Source organism: Maniola hyperantus, chromosome 19 (genome assembly GCF_902806685.2).
Source record: "Maniola hyperantus chromosome 19, iAphHyp1.2, whole genome shotgun sequence".
Classification (NCBI taxonomy): domain Eukaryota; kingdom Metazoa; phylum Arthropoda; class Insecta; order Lepidoptera; family Nymphalidae; genus Maniola; species Maniola hyperantus.
The window spans coordinates 5,103,090-5,123,571 of NC_048554.1; the positions used below are offsets into that span (position 1 = coordinate 5,103,090).

General features: G+C 40.4%; 1 protein-coding gene across 1 annotated transcript; it reads right to left on the reverse strand.

The window, feature by feature from the left end:
- Nucleotides 1–1,821: 1,821 nt before the first annotated feature.
- On the reverse strand, nucleotides 1,822–20,123 carry AGO3 (Argonaute 3). The gene is made up of 17 exons (XM_034978565.2): nucleotides 20,040–20,123; nucleotides 19,557–19,685; nucleotides 16,514–16,586; nucleotides 16,065–16,155; nucleotides 15,421–15,556; nucleotides 14,563–14,734; nucleotides 13,566–13,693; nucleotides 12,218–12,381; nucleotides 11,146–11,343; nucleotides 10,453–10,602; nucleotides 9,523–9,700; nucleotides 8,720–8,977; nucleotides 7,148–7,375; nucleotides 6,071–6,254; nucleotides 5,561–5,726; nucleotides 4,537–4,755; nucleotides 1,822–3,915 (listed from the first exon to the last, which is right to left on the reverse strand). The coding sequence occupies exons 2-17, from the start codon at nucleotides 19,680–19,682 to the stop codon at nucleotides 3,651–3,653; spliced, it is 2,736 nt and encodes a 911-aa protein (XP_034834456.1). The 5' UTR covers nucleotides 19,683–19,685; nucleotides 20,040–20,123; the 3' UTR covers nucleotides 1,822–3,650.
- Nucleotides 20,124–20,482: the final 359 nt, after the last annotated feature.

The window sequence follows — 20,482 nt, forward strand, 5'->3', positions numbered from 1 at the left end:
TACCCGAGCATCATAAAGGTGTCTGCAGTAATCCATGCACGACCGGACTAGGGCTTGATACAAGGTAATTGAGTAACGTATTACATTTCCGCGGCGGGCGATTCGCCAAAAGACATCCCAAACTTTAAAAGGCGGTTTTTTGACTTATTGTATGCAGTCTATGGACAAAGCAAATATGCTGATTACTGATGTCTCATTTTTCAACCTGAAACTGTATTTGTAAGCTTCTGGAATACATTTGGTCATCCATGTGAGTGTGTCCTACCAGTAATGACGTATGGAGCGGAAACGTGGACTCCGAGGGCCTCGTCCACAAATTAAAACTCGCTCAGTCCGCTATGGAGTGAGCTATGTTGGGTACTTGGGTATCACTCTCAGGGATAAAATCTGGAACGAGGAAATTAGCAGAACAAAAGCGAACGACTCGACCGAGCTCATAGGATTAGCGGGCTGAAGTGGCAATGGGCAGCTCATGTCTGTCGCAGAACCGACGTCCGATGGTGCAGACGTGTTCTGGAGTGGAGACCACGTATCGGCAAGCGCAGTGTAGGATGACTGAAGAAGGTGGTGGGGAGCGGGTGGATGAGGAAGGCGGAGGACCGTGTTTGGTAGCGCGCTCTTGAAAAGGCCTATATCCAACAGTGGACTTATACAGGCTGGTAGATTGGTCATCTATCAAACTGAAATGAGTAACACAAAAATGAGTAACTATTTCCTTAACTATACACTTAAAGCTAAGTCAAACAAATTATTATTAAACATTTTAAATTGGTGGCAATTCGTTTATACACTATCTCTAAACTGAACTTAATTGAGAGTTCTGAAAAACTATCGCTATCCTTTTTCACAGAGAACATTGTGAAAAGGATAGTACTATTTATAGACTAGCTATACCTACTATTTATATTAGAGTATAACATAATTATAATTATCGCCATTGAACACTTTTTTTATATTAATCTGATAGGTATGGCTTAAATCAACAAGTACCTATCGACAACATAACGTTACGGTAGGGTAAAACAAAGCACGATGGAAACGTCACATTTGGCTTCTAGAAATTGAAATAAAAGGAACTGTATGACGATAGACGGGTAACATTATGGAACACACGTTTGACGGTCTCTCTGACACAACGCTTAGTGTTTTGCGACAGTGCGACAAGGCTCCCTTGGCACTTGAATGACATTGAAGGGGGGGGGGGGGGGGGCTCATCGGAGACAGATTTATGTAAGTGATGTAGCGCTATCTCGTTTTAACAATGTCTTAAGTCTAAGCAAAGTCTACGCACGCTATATAGATTTGAGCATTAGTCTGCATCATTTAGCATCACTTGGCAAAAAAGTCCATTTTTTTATTTTAATGCTAGTGTTTCGACGCTAGAACTCAGTCGACGTTAGTGAGATTTGGCATGTGTTCGCAATCACAATTTGAGAAAAACACTAATGTGTGAACTAAAGTACAATGACAGATCCCGACCCACCAATTAACACACAATAAAAATTAATGATAATAATTATCCTAGTATTAAATAACCACATAAAAATTAAAAATTGTGTTTTTAAACTTTCGGATGTTTTTATTAGTTTCACAAAATATAGGCAAATTGCATATAACCTAGAATCATTATGTGACTTAATCTTAGATTTAATGAAAAACCGCAAGTTCTAGAGGTGTTAAATCCTATGTTTAGTTATCAGTGATGAAACAGTAACAAAATGCTGCATAAGCATACATGTAAACGACTTTTATATAATAAAATAGGTTACGGTTCTATAGAAATTCTGTCATTGTCCTTTAAATTTTATGAATATTTGTATTTTCAACCGTATTTTAAACAAACCTTTGAGCAATTCGGCAAATTAAAGTGTATGAATTTAGTTTGTTAGTGATTCTCTCAAATTGTTATAGTTTTAGGTTTAACTATCTAGTTTGATTTTAATTTAGTTTGTAACGATGGGGCTGGCATGTAGGTCACCTATAAAAGCCTCATAGAAAATATATCAGATTAAAAAATTAATCGTTAAGTGAGATGTAAAATCTTATTCTACCCTACAGCACTATTGCGTATTTCAGTGGAATGCTCAACAAAGATTATTATGGTTCGTAAATTTTGAAATTTCACTTGGAATTTTAGCTCTACGTGTCAAAAGAACGATTCACCTTAAAAATTAAGGACTAAAATCGTACTTTTAACATGACAGTTGACACAAAGAGGAAATGGCGAATGAGATCTCAAAATGTGTGCATTATATCCAATTCCTAATTTATTTTGGTGAACAGCCTAAATGATGTTGGATAGAAGCAGGAGCTACTATGCGGAAGTACATGTAAGTACATTACGCGGCAGAAAATATGGTCCATATCGACCTTTAGAAAGAGATAGATCGGTTTTGTAGAGCGTTATCTCTTTCGTTGAGACCGACAAAACGTCACAGAGGTATGAGATACAGAGACAAAGCTCTACAAAGCAGAAATTCATTCTCAAGGTCGAGGTACAATATTTCTTGCTGGCTACTGTAAACAAGGGGCCGAAAGTCGCCCCCCTCTCGCCTGCTTCTATACAATACATATAATTATACTATTTCTTAGGCTACGGTTTCCGAGAGAACTCCCGCCACATAGAGGTCGTAATGTTGCGTCGAATGACGTCATTGCACCTTCTTAAGTCACCCGTGACCACTGTAGCTATGAAGTATCATGCCATATGTCCTTATAGCTATATAAGCATAGCTCATCCGCACGTTCAACTGTCAGAAATGGCGGAAGTAGACGCTTTGTTATGCGACAACAGCGAAAATTATAGTAGCGAACAATGTAGCGGAAAACAGTTTTAATTATTACTCATTTCACTATACTGAGACGCCCCAGAACTCTGGAAATTAAAATCGCCGTTGTATTTTGATAAAAATCACTTTGTTTGACCACCTCTGGACAATCTATAAGTACGACGATCACGTACGAAATGAGATAAGTGCCTCTCGCTGCTTGACGGGCGCATCAAGCCGCTTGATGGGCGCGTCAAGCCGCTTGATCGAGCAAAACAAATCTACGTGCTTGACGTCAAGCCGATTGACCGTCTCAGAAGCTCTTAAGATTTTTTTATTGCAAGATAGGCTTGCGTTTGACAATCAAGCTTGACAAAAAGCTATGATTGTATAGTACGCGACAGGTCGAGATGGCAATCGGGGATGGATGGAAATCTGAGTATGAGACAAAGGGACGCCCCGCACATCCGCGCTCGCCCGCACTGGGTTTGCGCAGGGGCTGTGCGGGTGTGCAGGGCGTCTCATACTCAGATTGCAATCTCGATCTGTCGCGTCCTATAGGTTGAGGCGCGCTAGGCTAAGATCTCTCTCACCTTCACTCACTCACTCTTCACTTCACTCTTGCCTTGAATGTATTTAGGTAAAGTATATATTATGTGGCAGGAAACACGGATGCCGGAAGGGCATTCCACGCCTTAGCGATTCGTACCAGAATCGTTGAGCAAAAACTTGTCGACCACCGTCATTAATCATTATGTTCGTCGTTTCACCGTCACATTACGGCCGCTATGTGGCGGCACACCGTAGAATAAGACACTTAGCGTAGCGTACAACTATACACGTCCATTGAGATACGCAATAGACCTGCAGGGATTTACAACTTTACAAGAAGAACAGTTTATCCGCCAATGTTTCTGACGGCTGTACGCGCATGTTCTGGCCCACGAGGTACGCCAGTTTGTGGGCGTACTGGCACGGCGCTGGCACGCGGACCGTGCCAGGCCAGTTGTAGTACAGATGGCACAACTTGTACGTGAGCCGCTGGCACTGGTCTGGCGTCATGCCGCTGTCGTCGTGGATCACGACGTAGTGAGACGGAGTGACTGTCCCTTGGTTCACTTTCTGTGATACGATCAAGAAGTCGTACCTGTACAATACAAACGATATTTTAAAAAAAAATGTGCATGGCACATTAAACTTTATGGGGGACTAATCAAAAAATTCCTACGGGATTAAATGCACAAATCCACGCGGACGAAGTCGTGGTCATCAGCCAGTTTAAAAAAATAGCGGGGTCACCTGATGTTAAGTGATTACCGCCACGCCGCCTATGAACATTTACAGCACCAGAAGAACCGCCAATACGTTGCCGGCTTTTCAGGATGTTGTTGGTCTGCCCCTTGAATAACCCTATGTTGTAATCTAATGGTAACACCGCCGATGGGAGTTGATTCCACAGTTAGCATGTGCGTGGAAAAAGGATCTGGCACAAAAGGCCAGTTTAAGAAAAAACTTACCAATGTCGTCTCGCAATCGTACGATCAAGAACTGTTCTGCGGGTGCACGAGCTCTACGCTCTGCTTGAGGAATACCCTCGGGTTGATCCGCTTCTGCACCACGACGTACATGAGCGTAAGACTGTAAGCTCTTCAATTGCTATTGCCTTACCAGACGCGACTCTATTTTAGACTGTACCATCAGACTAGATCGCAGTCCCAGCGAATTTATTACCGAGTTAAAAAAGAAGTAGAATTTTAAAAGAACTCACCAATCTCGTCTCGTAATCGTATGATCGAGAACTGTTCCGGGGTTGGGGTTCGCGAACTCTGCTCCCTGCCTGAGGAATATCCTCGTGTTGATCCGCTTCTGCACCACGACGTACGTGATGGTAGGATTGTACTCCGCCTCAAAGTCCTTGATGCTGATCTTCATTTGCGGGATCTCGTACTTCTTTATGGTGGGGAGCTGGCCGTCGCCGACTCCGTCCCTGCAAGATTAGAAAATTGTCGTTTTAGGCAACAGCAAACACAATCCATACAATCAATACGAGCCGTAGGCCCGGGGACTTAAGCTCTATGACCAACAAGTTAAAGTTAAACAGCACTAAAACCCGACTACCACTCGAGAACTGCAGATAGCGCTGTATAGCTTATCCCCGCAACTTCATCCGCGTGGACTACACAAATTTCAAACCACTATTTTACCCCCTTAGCGGTTCACTAACCAGTAATAAGGTCGGGCAGTTTGGCGTTGACGCGCAGGTAGTGCTGCAGCGCCTCCACGACGCAGAACTTGCAGCAGTCGCCGACCTCCTGGCCGCGCTGCTGGAACACGACCTTCGAGTACCAGGTCGTCATCGCTTGGTTGTACGAGAGCAAAGACTGATGATACAACACCAATACACTAACCTGTAAATAATGATCCGGTCAGGCAGTTTGGCGTTGACGCGCAGGTAGTGCTGAAGCGCCTCCACGACGCAGAACTTGCAGCAGTCGCCGACCTCCTGCCCGCGCTGCTGGAACACGACCTTCGAGTACCAGGTCGTCACCACTTGGTTGTACGAAGCCAGAGACTGCGGTGATACAACACCAATACACTAACCTGTAAATAATGATCCGGTCGGGCAGTTTGGCGTTGACGCGCAGGTAGTGCTGCAGCGCCTCCACGACGCAGAACTTGCAGCAGTCGCCGACTTCCTGGCCGCGCTGCTGGAACACGACCTTCGAGTACCAGGTCGTCACCACTTGGTTGTACGAAGCCAGAGACTGGTGATACAACACCAATACACTAACCTGTAAATAATGATACGGTCGGGCAGTTTGGCGTTGACGCGCAGGTAGTGCTGCAGCGCCTCCACGACGCAGAACTTGCAGCAGTCGCCGACCTCCTGGCCGCGCTGCTGGAACACGACCTTCGAGTACCAGGTCGTCATCGCTTGGTTGTACGAGGCCACAAAAGCTGTTGATAGAAAGAAAATAACACTAAAACCCGATTAGGTACTATTTTTTTTAATTAAACGCTTGATCTGTGAATGGTTAAACGAAAAGGAACCTGGAGTGAAAATACCTGTAGGGCGACTGTCTAAAACCTGCATCAATCATTATTACAATCTCAATTGTTCTGATTGGCTGAATTTGTGCGATTCTTGTTGCAACAATGCATTGTAGCCAATAGTGAGCTGTAATAATGATTGATGCAGGTTTTAGCCAATAGCCCTACAGGAGTAGCCTCATATTTGACATATCGTCGATTCAGGATCAAACCGAGACTTCCCTCACCGTATTCCCTCTGCTAATACTCACCGAAAACGCTTTGCTTCTTCTGGTTCGCCTCGTGGTACGAGTCGATGCCCACAATCATGGTTGACTTCAAGGGGATGGCGATGTTCCACAGCGTGCCACCAAGCTTGCAATTTATTTGCAGCAGTATCTTCTGAGTGATGGAACGGATCTTCTGGCTGTTCGAGATCGTGCGAGCGTTGATTACCTGAAAGTGTACTGGCTTATACAGTGTGTCCGGACATGAAATAGCGATATTTTAAACACTTATATAGCAACTATTTTTAAGTACAAATCACTCTTAACTTGGGCCCACCCAATCCACTTCCTACCTGGTACTGTGGTAGCCATATTTTTTTTTGTTGAAGTATTCTTATACGTGTAGGTACGAGAAAATCATATCTCTCAAAGTTTTGGTCTTACTGAGATAAAAATGGGCTTATTCGAAGGGCAACAATACTGTCCTATCATCAACATTACAACACAAAGTGTTCACATTTCCATAACTTTTGAAAAAAAATAAGAAACTCGACAAAATTATCGTAAAATTATGCAAATTCACAAATTATTGTAAATCACAATTGTTGGTTTGTCCTTCAATCACGTCGCAACGGTGCAAGTTCCCACGGGATTTTTCAACAACCTAATTCCGCGCGGACGAAGTCGCGGGCATCAGCTAGTAAAATAATATAAGGTAGTGAATAGTGATTATCACGTGTTCGTTTTTTCCATAGAGATATATAGAGTTGCCCTAATGTCCTATAGAAAATAGCGGATCGGAAACTAGCTCAAGCTTATTGAAATTTTCGTATGTGTGTAAGAGACAACACTACATTTCAACATAACTATAAAAACAGGGTTTCGGCACAATCCGCCATTTGCTGTGCGAGCGTAAGTACTGGTTTTTCATGTAAATAAATAACCTAATCTTTTGTTATGACAGATACTAGGAACAAGCGCCGCCATTTTCTGTGTTAGTACACTAGTACAACAAGTACACGGTAAAACCATAGATATCTCCTCTCTATTAGTTTAAATACTCTAAGGTTTTTGCTAGCGTTGTGGTTACACCTTGTATTAGTGGGTAAAGTATAATACTACCTGAGATGGTATTGGGTTCTCGGCACAGCAGATCCTCTTGATGGCAGAATACCGATCATCCCGCATCGAAGGCGATATCGCCACGACTAATTGCAGATTGCCAACGATGCACTTCTTTAGAGCTTGTATGTAGGTCTCCACGCGGTCATTCGGCAAACGGATGAGGTCTGGATGGGATACCTGTATACCCATCGGTCGGCTGCACCGCTTCAATGTCTCGACAAAATCCTAAAATTAAATGAATAATCTCTAAATCAACATCCTATGCCCCGCCATGCCATATGGTACGCGGCCGACAGTGATGAACATCAACCTTTAGAAAGAGAGAGTCGGCTAATTACGTCTTCGTAGAACGTTATCTCTATCGCACGTTAATAATATACTAATACTAATTGTTCGGTATCTATTAGGAGTTGTTAAAACAATTATGATTTGCTTCTTTTGATGATTATTTTTATTCTTTGTATAAAATACACAAACTCCATACCTCAAAAGAAAAAAAGTAACCTTTATAGGATCAAATTATTATCTGTCTGTCAAGAAACCTATAGGGTACTTCCCGTTGACCTAGAATCATTAAATTTTGCAAATAGGTAGGTCTTATAGCACAAATAAAGGAATAAATCATAAGAGCGTGAATTTGTGGTTCCATCACAAAAAAATATTAAAATGTGTCCATGAACCAATAATATTTTCAAATTTTTTGGTTCATGAACACGAACCTGGCTTCTTAAAGATTTCCCTATTTGTCGTAATTAAAATATGTTCATGAACCAATAATATTTTCAATTTTTTTAGTTCATGAACTGAAACTGGCTTCGTAAATATTTCCCTCTTTGTCGTAAAGATGCCGTAGGACAACTTTAAATTATTTAAATTTGGGGGCTTTAGCAACTCTATATAATTATTTTGAACTGGACGCGACCGCACTTGGACAACGTAACGGCCAAATCGCGTGCTGTACACATGTGGCCAGCGTGGTTGACTATGGCCAAATTCTTCGCATTCTGAGAGGAGACCCATGGTCAGTAGTGATCCGGCGATGGATTGATCACAATTAGGGGGCGTCCATAAATTACGTGAGATGTTTAAGGGGGTCGAGTCAAATCTCATCTAATCTTACGTTGGAGAGGGGGGGGGGGGGGGGGTCTCGGCAAATATCACGCAATTTTTTATCTGATTGAAACAAAAAAAAAATACATAAATATACTATTTTGATCCATTTAATCCAGATTGTTCATGCTTAAGATTTAATCTTCGTAATCGTAATCGTAATCGTAATACGATTATTATCACAGTAGTTACGATTTATAACTTATAACTCTCAGCAATATTGATTACTAGTCTTAACTAGTCTTAAATAAAAGCACGAAGCAGATTTTTTTCTTTTTACAATAACAATCCAACGCGTTTACGTAAGAAACCCACATTTTGAAAAATCTCACGTGAGATTGGGGGATGGGGGAGGGGGTTGAATAAAATCTCACGACATCTCACCAGGGGGGTGGGAGGAACAGAAAATGCAAAAAAAATACCTCACGTAATTTATGGACGCCCCCTTATTAGACTTACATTAGTGACATTTTTGTCCCGATCGGTGTACAAGACGACCCATCTCATTATATCCACGGCTTGCATGACAGCATTCCGACAGACGTCACCATTCCAATCCGCGTTGGGTTTGCCCGGCACTTTGACGTTGTTGCCAAAGAACAGAGGCTCTGGTGGCAAAGTCCTCGCTGTGAGGTTTATGGTTTCCGGGGCTATGCTCAGCCCCCACCCTTTAAGACGGTTCTTTGCGGTTTCGTTGTCCAAAACGTTTTGGATAAACTGAGAAGAAGAAACAAATTACTTTAAACACATGGTAGGTATCTGTTTTCTTAAATACCTTTAAGGCAAGAGTGAACTTAAAGTATCTTCTAGGAAACCGTGGTCTAGCTTAGACTAAAACATTAGATGATGCTCGTGACTTCGATCAAGTGGATTTAAGATTATTAAAAATCCCGTAGGGATACTTTGATTTTCCAGGATAAAAAGTAGCATATGTCCTTCCCCGGGATGCAAGCTGTCTCTGTTCCAAATTTCATCAAAATCGGTTAAAGATGACCCGTGAAAGCTAGCAGACAGACAGACACACTTTCGGACTTGACTATCTTATGCCCGCGACTTCTTCCGCGTGGACTACACACAAATCTCAAACCCCTATTTTCGCCCCTTAGGAGTTGAATTTTCAAAATTCTCTCTTAGTGGATGTCTACGTCATATTACTTATTATATGCATGCCAAATTTCAGCCCGATCCGTCCAGCAGTTTGAGCTGTGCGTTGATAGATCAGTCAGTCAGTCAGTCACCTTTTATATATTTAGATTAGGTACCTTTTTGAAAGCAGAGTGTCGCTGATTCGGTGTGATCCTCGTGTACGTGGCGACGTCTTTCATCAATCGGAAGTTGTCCCTCTGCGCGTCCGAGAGTCCAGTAAGTTGGCACAGTTCCGGCACCAGGCATATCATGAAATCCGTCTTCTGTTCACACCCTGGCATTTTCTTGCTTTCCCTAAACAACATTACTACTGATCTAAGCTGTGATAACCTAGTGGTTAGGACGTCCGCCTTCTAGTCGGAGCTCGGGGGTTCGATCCCGGGCACGCACCTTTTTGGAGTTATGTGCGTTTTAAGTAATTAAATATCACTTGCTTTAACGGTGAAGGAAAACATCATGAGGAAACCAGCATGTCTGAGAGTTCTCCATAATGTTCCCAAAGGTATGTGAAGTCTACCAATCCGCACATGGCCAGCGTGGTAGACTATGGCCAAACCCATCTCACTTTGAGGAGACCGTGCTCTGTAGTGAGCCGGCGATGGGTTGATCATGATGATGACTGATTCTGATAACTGTGATATCCTAGTGGTTAGGACGTTTGCCTTCTAGTAGGAGGTCGGGGGTTCGATTATAATGATGATGATGTCATGTAGTAACTATACTAAGGCCATTACGTACGTGCGAATGGGTTGATAAATCATTACGATCATAGGGTGCCGTGATCATGAGAATGCCGCAGACATCATTGATAAAAGATGACGTTCGGGCACAAGTAAAAAGTATGGGCGCTTTTTATAACGACCTGTTACCGACTATCGATGAATCTTTTTGTTACTGTTACACATAACACCAGTGACCAGATCATCAGGTTCCAGTTCCGGAAGGCCGGTAAATGCGAGCGAGAGATCTGATAAAAATGATTTATGACTCAGTTCGCACGTTCGAAACGGCATAGTAAATTTTTAATTTGGAACAAAAAATCAAACCTCGAAATAAGCAAGGGCTGTTTGACATCCATGATATCAATACCATAATACTTCTTGTAGTATTCCATGAAGCTTATTTGCACCATTTGTCCCTTTTCATTCTTTTCAAATGTCGACATTGGGTTCATTGTGTCATCTATACTGTCCACTCTGTAAAAAATAATATTATGTATATACTCTATCCACAGAAAGAAGTTATTAGTATAGAGATTCTCAGTTACGTAATCTATATATATAAAAGGAAAAGGTGACTGACTGACTGACTGATCTAACAATGCACAGCTCAAACTACTGGACGAATCGGGCTGAAATTTGGCATGCAGATAGCTATTACGACGTAGGCATCCGCTAAGAAATAATTTGGAAAATTCAACTCCCAAGGGGGTGAAATAGGGGTTTGAAATTTTGTAGTCCACGCGGACGAAGTCGCGAGCATAAGCTAGTCTCATACAATTTACAGAGCCAAGAATCTCAGTAGGCGTTAACCATTTTGAGCCACTAACCAATCAAAAACATTCGAAATTTAATTCAAAAATGTTTAACAAAAACATTCGAAATTAAATTTGAAAATGTTTTAAAAAAAAACATTCGAAAACTAAATTTCGTTTGTGATCGGTTGGTAACTCAAAATGGTTGACGCCTATTGATATTTTTGCCTGTCGTTAGACAATAATAAAAGGAATGTTTTATTACCTGAACAGTTTTTTATTGTAAGTAGTCATAACAGAGGAGCCAACCAATATTTCACATAAAGCATTCTTCCAATTAGATCCTTCGGTATGTAGAGTCTCCTTTATGAGGGATAGCACACTCTGTGTCCGTAGTACTCTGTGTGTGGAATCCAGAGTCAACATAAGGCCTCCTTCATATTCGTCAACTGCTGTGACATAGCTAAAACAAAATGGTAAATAATGAGGATCTGGTGAACAAAACGATATAATGGGGATTCACACTGCCAATTTGTATCGACAGATAACGCATAAGCAAACCGGTTACTAGTATTATAATTTACTCTGTGCGGCCCAACCGGCCATGGAGGTAGTATATCATCTGTGGAACCGGCTATACTCAACTGTCAAACGCTGTATATTGTAATAAAATCACAGCTAGCAAACAAAAAAAAAATGATGATTTTGACATTGACCGAACTTCTTGTGACGCCCTCTGGGTTCAGTTTTGCCTGTGGATCCCCATTGCATAAAATAATTATAATAATTAATTACTGTAATAGGTTATTTTTACACCAAGAAAAAATCTAAATATGTATAAACTAAAGATAGTATTTAGCAATAACAAATCGAAAAATGTTAATTTTACTTTATAAAATTACTAGCCGATGCCCGCGACTTCGTCCGCGTGGATTTACGTTTTTCAAAATCCCACGGGAACTCTTTATTTTCCGGGATAAAAAGTAGCCTATGTGTTAATCCAGGGTATAATCTATCTCCATTCCAAATTTTAGCCAAATCCATCCAGTAGTTTTTGCGTGAAGGAGTAACAAACATACACACACACACACACACACACACACACACACACACACACACACACACACACGCACGCACGCACGCACGCACGCACGCACGCGCACACACACGCACACACACACACACACACACACACACACAAACTTCAAATATCCAAAACGCTTGATACCGTAGCCGTCATATTAATTCCGACTTTGACGTCACATGGAGCGGAATAGAAACGTCTTTGAAGTGATGATTTTGAACCTGCAAGGTACTATTAAGTATCGTGATATTACCCGGGCCACACTTCCAGCTTGTGCTGCGGTATCTGAATGGCCGCGTGCTCGTTGAAGTGTTGCCGGCCAAAGCGCACGAGCTGCAGGTCCTTCATTATGTGCTTGAAGAGAATGTTGTATATCTGAATCATCTCACTGAGACGCCGGGTGCGGCGCAATATTATCTGCAACACAAAGATGGATATTTTATACACTATCCTTACTAATCTATATAATACTGTCTTCCCACGGTACGTGATTCTGCGGATATCACGCACGGCCGACGACCACGGACTGCCACTGCGCTATTAATATATATATTATTATATATATATATTTTTTTAAAGAATATTAGCCATGTTAAATGACTAATATTCCCCTTTCCTCTCCAATTAAGCGTCAGGCTTGTGCTAGGAATACGTACGACAATAGTGCAACGGGCGGGGTTTGAACCGTCGACCTTTCGGTTTTCAGTCCACTCCTATACCGGTTGAGCTATTGAGGCTTTGGATTAGTAGATCAAACACTTGAGTTCACCATTAGAATATGTATTCACTGAGGAGTGCCAACATGAACTGATTGTCATACACTTTTCGCAACCTACCCACTTACATTAACTTTATTCATATAGCAAAGTAAGAAGTAGGTAGTTACTCTAAACACAAATTTTGATACTTTTCACCATCCCTACTGTATACATAACAGCGACGACGACGACATGTCTGCGCTACCACGAATGAACTTGAGGGCTAGTCAGAGTCCGTCCGCAATATTACGCACCGTGGGAAGCCAGTGTAACGCAGTGTTTTGATGAAACCAGTCTTTATCTTTTCGTGCATTATTGGAGGTTGTCCGTTATCTATACATTATACATTGCCCTATCTTTCGCCAAACGGAATAATTGTGCTACGTTGGCTTTCCGGGTCTTTGATCTAAATACTGAAGGTTGACTCCGTAACACCTGCATCAATCATTATTACAATCTCATTGTTGTGATTGGCTGAATTTGTGCTATTCTTGTTGCAACAACGCATTGTAGCCATTAGTGAACGAGCGTCAACCAATCAGAGTGATTGCGATCGTGACATTGTAGCTGTTATTCTACCACAATCGAGGTTTCATCTGCTGTGTCGTATATTATGTCATCCATTTGAAAACTTTACGGGTAGGGCAGATAAGATACTTGGATACCCCCAACCTATGATTAGAAGGCGGACGTCCTAACCACTAGGCTATCACAGCTTACTATCCTTTGTGGTTTTAGCTTTTGGCTAAAATCCTGGATCACTCAATAACAATTTATATTTATATATATAATAAGTAATATAGGTATAGAGTTATATAGATAATAAGTAATTATAGTACTCACCTTCAAGTTAACTTTGCTGCCGTCAAAGGGGTTGGTGGACACAAGATTGAGTGCATCATCAGGCAGCAAGTGTGGTACGTACAGTGTAGTGCCGTCAAACGTCTTTTCTTTGAAGAAGTGTTTGTGCTCTGAAATCAATACCCTTATTTTTACCCGGCTGCGGCGAAGCCTGAAAGGGGGTTATGTGTTTGACCTGTATGTATGTATGTATGTATGTATGTCCGTTTCTATGTCCACTTGTAAGTACTGAACGGCTCAACCGATTAGCCGATTATATCCCCGGAAAGAAGTTAGTATAGCGCTCTCTCTATTACGTTATCCCATGCAAATGATAGAGGCAAAAATCTCAATGGGCGTTAAACATTTTGAGCCACCAACCAATCGCAAACATGTTTTCAAAAAACATTCGAAATTCGATTCGAAAATGTTTTCCAAAACCATTCGAAATTCAATTAGAAAAAATAGTTTCTCTCCCACACGAAGATAAATTAGGTAAAAATTACTACTCACGCACTCTGTACTTTCCCCACACGAAAAACAGTGGGGCGCGTCTTCGTGGATTGAAATGAAATGAAAATTTATTTATGACAACAATGTGGCTAATTCCGGTGTACACAATCTCTAAACTAAACTAAAATGGCACGTCTAAATCTATTGCTATCCCTTTCATAATTTTGCCTGCAGAAAAGGATAGCACTAGATTTAGACCTGTTAATTTAGTTTAGTTTAGAGATTGTGTACAAGGGAATCAGCCCCAGTGTCGGTTTACAGTTTAGTGTCGGGAACCCTGAAGTAAGTTTGATAAACCTGTGTCTCAGGGTCCCCGCTCCTCCTCCTCAGTCTCAAACATAGTTGTGTTAACAAAAACTATAAATAAGTCTAAACAATTAGCATGCAATGTGTCGTGCGTGTATGTGTGTTTGTGTGTGCGTGTGTGTGTTTGTGTGGGGGTGTGTGTGTTGATTGAACTATCTATACCTGTATGGATATCCCTTACCATTCAAAAGCTTGAAGCGCAAATGTTTGGCATCCGTGTCAGGTTCGTACTGCACTTCATACTCAAACACGTTGTTCTCTTCGAAATTCAGGTAAATGAAGTTTGCAGTCACTTCGCATGGTATGCCAGATTCGCCCATTTTGACTACAGGCGGCGTCTCTTTTACTTCTCTCTGTAACACGATACTAGCGTTAGCGTCATCATCATCAACAGATAGACGTCCACAACTGGACATAGGGTTCTTGTAGGGACTTCCACAAGCCCGCCATATTGTTCGCTTGTATCTCGAACAATATGGCGGGTAGGAACGGTTCGCTCGCATTCTTGTTCTTCTATAACTGTGCCAATTTCTACTTTGCAGATCTTATGATTTATTATTACATGCCTGTGACGCACAGTCAGACTACAACTGTGTTGTGTGTGCATATGTGTGTGTGCTTGTGTATATGCGCGTGCGTGCCTCGTTTCATAGCCTACGTTACAAGCCTCGACGTTTTGTTATCCAGCCCCCACGCTAACCGGCCGGGGTGATTACGTATCTTGCGACAGGCGTAAATCTTGCGATCATTGCTGTCAAACGTCCGGCTAGAGAGAGACAGCAATAGCCACAAAGCAAAATAAGAAGAAGAAGAAAGACAGCAAATGAACTACCGGATTGCTATTGCTGTCGCGTTGCTGTCGCTACTGCAACGTTTTACGTAATCACCCCGCCGCCGGTGCGGGATATCGCGGGTGACGTGCGTGTGTGCGGGGCGTCCCACCGCCTCATACCCCGATTGTTATATCGACCTGTCGGGAACTATACTAGTTTCATAACTGTTGTGAACTGTGAATAAGTCTAAAATTATGTAAACTCACAAAGAATTTATTCTTCCCCACTGTATCAGTTGTCCGAGCGGTGGAGACGGTGCTTTCGGCCATTTTCGTAGTCAAACTCTCCATATCGCTGCTCGCGTGAGCAGATGTAGACTGAACAGTCTGGGAAGCTACTTTCCTGAAAATAGGTACTTCTTAGAATTTAAACTATGTTTTTTTTATTTATGTTTTTTTTACAGTTCCGTACCTCAAAAGAAAAAAAGGAACCCTTATAGGATCACTTCAGTGTCTGTCTGTCTGTCAAGAAACCTACAGGGTACTTCCGGTTGACCTAAAATCATGAAATTTGGCAGGTAGGTGGCTCTTATAGCTGGTAGTAGGGGAAAAATCTGAAAACCGTGAATTTATGGTTACCTTACACAAAAAAAAATATTGTGAAACTAATAATTAGGATTTTCAATTTTCGAAGTAAGATAACTATATCAAGTGGGGTATCATATGAAAGGGCTTCACCTGTGGATTCTAAAACAGATTTTTATTGATTTTTAGGCGTAATAGTTTTATATTTATCGTGCAAAATGTCGAAAAAATACGACTACTACGGAACTCTCGGTACGCGAGCCTGACTCACACTTGGCCGGTTTTTTTTAATGTTAATTCATTTGAAAACTCAATGAGTAACTTACAGACTTTCCAATAGCTTCATTCCTCTGCCTCTCCCGAGTGAGACTGTGCTTGGGCTAGGACTGACATCTGATGCTGGACTAAGATGAGTGCCTGGAAACATAAAGAAGTAAACCTAAATATAAGGAAAAGGTGACTGACTGACTGACCGATCTATCAACGCACAGATCAAACTACTGGACAGATCATGCTGTAATTTGGCATGAAATAGGAGTGGGTTTTGTGTGTAATCCACGCGGACGAAGTCAAGAGCATAAGCTAGTTACTAATATTTATTAAGAGGGAACAGTCTTATAATTATTTTAGGGTTCCGCAGTCCGCAGCTGAAGGGTGCCCCCCCTCCTCCACCTCATACCCCTGTCGCATAATATAGGATTCTGACTTAGCTCAGGCCTCACGTTTTACAATTTTAAAACAGCTCCAGGAATGAAGAAAAAGAAGTAGTACTTACTACCAGGTCTTTGCATTTTTGATAACAGCATAGCTGCCACCCGGCCCCTTCCGCTCATTGCACTTGAGCTCACCTGATAACAAAAACTGATTTAACATACAGAATGGTACTGATTCTGAGCACACCTAAAGTTTAGAGTATTCACATCCTCTTCTTAGTAATGTAATATGAAAAGAACAGACGCAGCTTGACAGTTTTAAATTCAATGTAAAGGTGTCAAATCTCGTGATTATAGCTGCCAGTCGGGAGCCTATTGTTTAAATTTGTAGCGTGCACTGAAATTTAGAGTCTTTAAATGTGAAATTCATGTTCCGTCCTTTTTAGCAATATTAAATAGGAAAAGATGCAGATATTCTAAATTAAGTTTAGAGAAAGACATCAGAATCGGCGCCTATATAGGTTATTATTTAAATTTATTCGAGCTGTATGAAATGATATACTTTTCAAAGTTAAATATCGATTTTGTTTATTTAACTCATTGGATGTCATACAACATAATATTATGAGAAGGCCATCTTAAAAGAGTTTGTATAAATATGCCTATTGTATGAATTGGTTTTGATGGTTTTTATTTCAGTCTCCATGTCACCATGTGTATCCGAGACTCAAAATAATTATACTGAATATACTGTATTTGGATCATGAATTGGATGATAGGTAGGCTCTATCTCACAATAAAAACTAATTGGACGATTTCTTTTTAACTGCCTTATGTTTATTTACACATCAAAACAAAAATGTTTGCCTGTTTGTTTGTCCATCTTCAAAATGGCTGAACTCATGATCACTCAATCTCTTTGTCACAGATTATTATGTTTAGAAAAGGGATCAAACTGGAAATCAGCAATGTATTAGAAGTACTCCATAATACATACAATATGTTTGTCTCAACCGCAACGCGTGCGCGAACTGTTTCCCTTTGAAAAAACCGGCCAAGTGCGAGTCAGGCTCGCACAATGAGGGTTCCGTACTACAGTCGTATTTTTTAGACATTTTGCACGATAATTCAAAAACTATGATACATAAAAATAAATAAAAATGTGTTTTAGAATGTACAGATGAAGCCCTTTCATATGATACCCCACTTGATATAGTTATCTTACTTCGAAAATTGAAAATACTAATTATTAGTTCATGACCAGAATTTAATTTTTTTTGTGTGATGTAACCACAAATTCATGGTTTTCAGATTTTTCCCAATTGTCAGCTATAAGATCTACCTACCTGCCAAATTTCATGATTATAGGTCAACGGGAAGTACCCTGTAGGTTTCTTGACAGACAGACAGACAGACAACAAAGTGATCCTATATGAGTTTTTCCTTTTGAGGTACAGAACCTTAAAAAAGACCCCAAAAGGGTTAGAAACTAGTCGGACTAACGTCGACTAAACACGTGAGTTAAACCGGGTGTGAGATATTATGTACGTCAGTAAAAACCATGCCAGTTTGAAAAGTAATTCGAATACCATTTACTGGCAAGTAGATGAAATACTCATCCAAAAGGCATGTATGCACAGTACAGTAACTTGGTGCACATGTTTTGCGGCAGCCAGGACTGTTGAAGGAACGAAGATAGAATGATTACTATTATAAACTCCTTACATTTTAACCTAACCTAACATCTGTGCCAATGTTAGATGCAAAGTTTAACATTACATGGATTTAGAATAGGCTACTTGACAATTTTTTTTTTAATTTCTTAGACAGGTGAACAACAGTATAACCCTGTGGTTATACTGTTGTTTACAAATGCATGACGTCAGAGCACAGATAATCTATCGGCTAAACATGGCCGACAGTGTTTTCACCTGTCTAAGAAAAATATTTTTTTAAATTAAAGTTTTACGGTTTTTAGGGCGCAAAAAAATATAGTGTTAATTTTTTTGATATAATAGGACAAATATTAACCATTTAAGACCAACTTAAAAAAATTGTCAAGTAGCCTATTGTTGGAAAGGGTGCAGAGGTGAGCCACTAGGTTGCCTAGGGAACTAAAAAATCTCCCCTATAAAAATAAAAAAAATAAAAAAAATCTTTTTTATTCGAATAAACTTTTAAAAGTACTTTCGAATAGTCGGGATGCATCTACCACTAGTTCGGAATGCCTTTCCTACCGAGAAGAACCAGCAAGAAACTCGGCGGTTGCTCTTTTCAAATATTTGATATAGGTACAAGATTATGCCATGTATAAAATAGTATTTGCAGTATTGTGCGTCGCCGGAACGAGCTGCAGGTCAAATCCACGCTCTTTTATCATTTAGATAATCTTCAATTGTGTAATATGCTTTTTTCAGGAGCATATTTTTAATAGATTTTTTAAACTTGTGCAAAGGTAAGTCCAAAATAGTTTGCGGGATTTTATTATAAAAGGTAATACCCATACCCACAAATGACTTTTGGACTTTCCTGAGGCGGAAGGTAGGAGCTGCAAGTTTGTCTCTGTTTCTAGTTAGCCTATTGTGTAGATCACCAATTTTCTTGTAACTAAGAATATTTTGTCTTACAAAAATTATGTTATTATAAATATATTGAGAGGCTACAGTAAGGATATCTATTTCCTTAAATTTCTCTCGAAGGGAATCGCGTGGTCTTAAGTTATAAATTGCGCGTATTGCCCTTTTATGTAATACAAAAATTCTCCCAATATCTGCGGCTTTACCCCATATTAAGATTCCATAAGACATAATACTATGGAAGTAAGCAAAATATACTATCTTTGCGGTTTCCACGTCAGTTAACTGCCGAATCTTTCTAACAGCGTAAGCGGCAGAGCTCAATTTGCTAGCAAGAGAAGAGTTGATATATGGGTGCCCCATTGAAGCTTCGCATCTAAGGTTATCCCCAAAAATGTTGTAGTCTCTGTCTGTGTAGTCTGTTTTACAGCAAACTACCTACCTACTACAAAGTGGGTTATACCTAGTGTTTTAGTTAGCTCACTTTATGAACATGTATGTAACATAGGTAATTATCATAGCGTTATGCGGAGTTTCGGAACATTTATTCATTTCATTAAATGTTAATATTAACTCTGGTACCACTTACAGTACTGTGAGTAGCACTAGATTCTGGAGTTGGCTCTTGAGAGGGTGGAGGAGTCATATGGGACTTGAGGGCCTCGAGCAACGCGTGGCCCCGGCCCCGACCCCGTCCCTTCCCTGGGTCTGCCATAACCTGCAAATAAAAACACCACAAAAACAAATTTAACCTTGATTTAACAAAACCAACAGATTCGATTAAACAGAATTTGATTTACTATAAGGTGATACCTAGTTGTAAAAAATTAAAAACTCTTAACCTAAACAAAAATTGGATAAAAAGTCTTGGATGGTTTGAAGGTATGTATTACTTTCAATAAGTTCACCTAAAAACCTTAGGTATAGGTACCTATGTCCCAATGGTCCCAATCAACTAAACTTTCTGAGCACGCTTTTGTTAAGATTTCTAACTTTACGGATTATGTAGGTACCTATTCTAAAAGAACATGCACTGTAAATTTAAAGATTTTATAACATTATTTCAGCTTACCAGTAAATTATTTAACTTTAAAAACAAGTTTTGTGATTTCACCGAGTTTATCCGCGACCGACTCAACGGCAACCAACGGCAACGACAGTATCCCTATTAATCTGTGGCAACGACTCAAGTTCCGTATGTAAAAACTAAAAATTACTCTGTGGACTCAAGTCATCGGAAAAAAATGGTACACGAGCAGCGTAGGTTGCCAGATGATGTGCGGCAAATCCTATGATCCTATGAAAAGGTACGAAAATCTAGAAAACAAATCTTGTTAAAACTTGTTGAAAACCTTTTTGCAGAAACTTATTGGCGAAACTTGTGTCAGCAACACTGACTAATTTACTAGCACCGACCAGATTACTAGTTATTTTTAGCTTATTTTAAAGAATTGGTTTGAATTCAAAGTAATGATCAAGATTAACAATTTATTTATTGAAGTTAGTTTAATGAAT

Excerpts from the sequence above, each read along its gene's own strand:
- AGO3 (XM_034978565.2), bottom strand. The coding sequence starts at position 19,682 with ATGGCAGACCCAGGGAAGGGACGGGGTCGGGGCCGGGGCCACGCGTTG. Across the intron at positions 8,978-9,522 it reads GACACTCTGCTTTCAAAAAG|TTTATCCAAAACGTTTTGGA; the intron begins GTACCTAATCTA and ends TCTTCTTCTCAG. Across the intron at positions 7,376-8,719 it reads GGGACAAAAATGTCACTAAT|GATTTTGTCGAGACATTGAA; the intron begins GTAAGTCTAATA and ends ATTTAATTTTAG.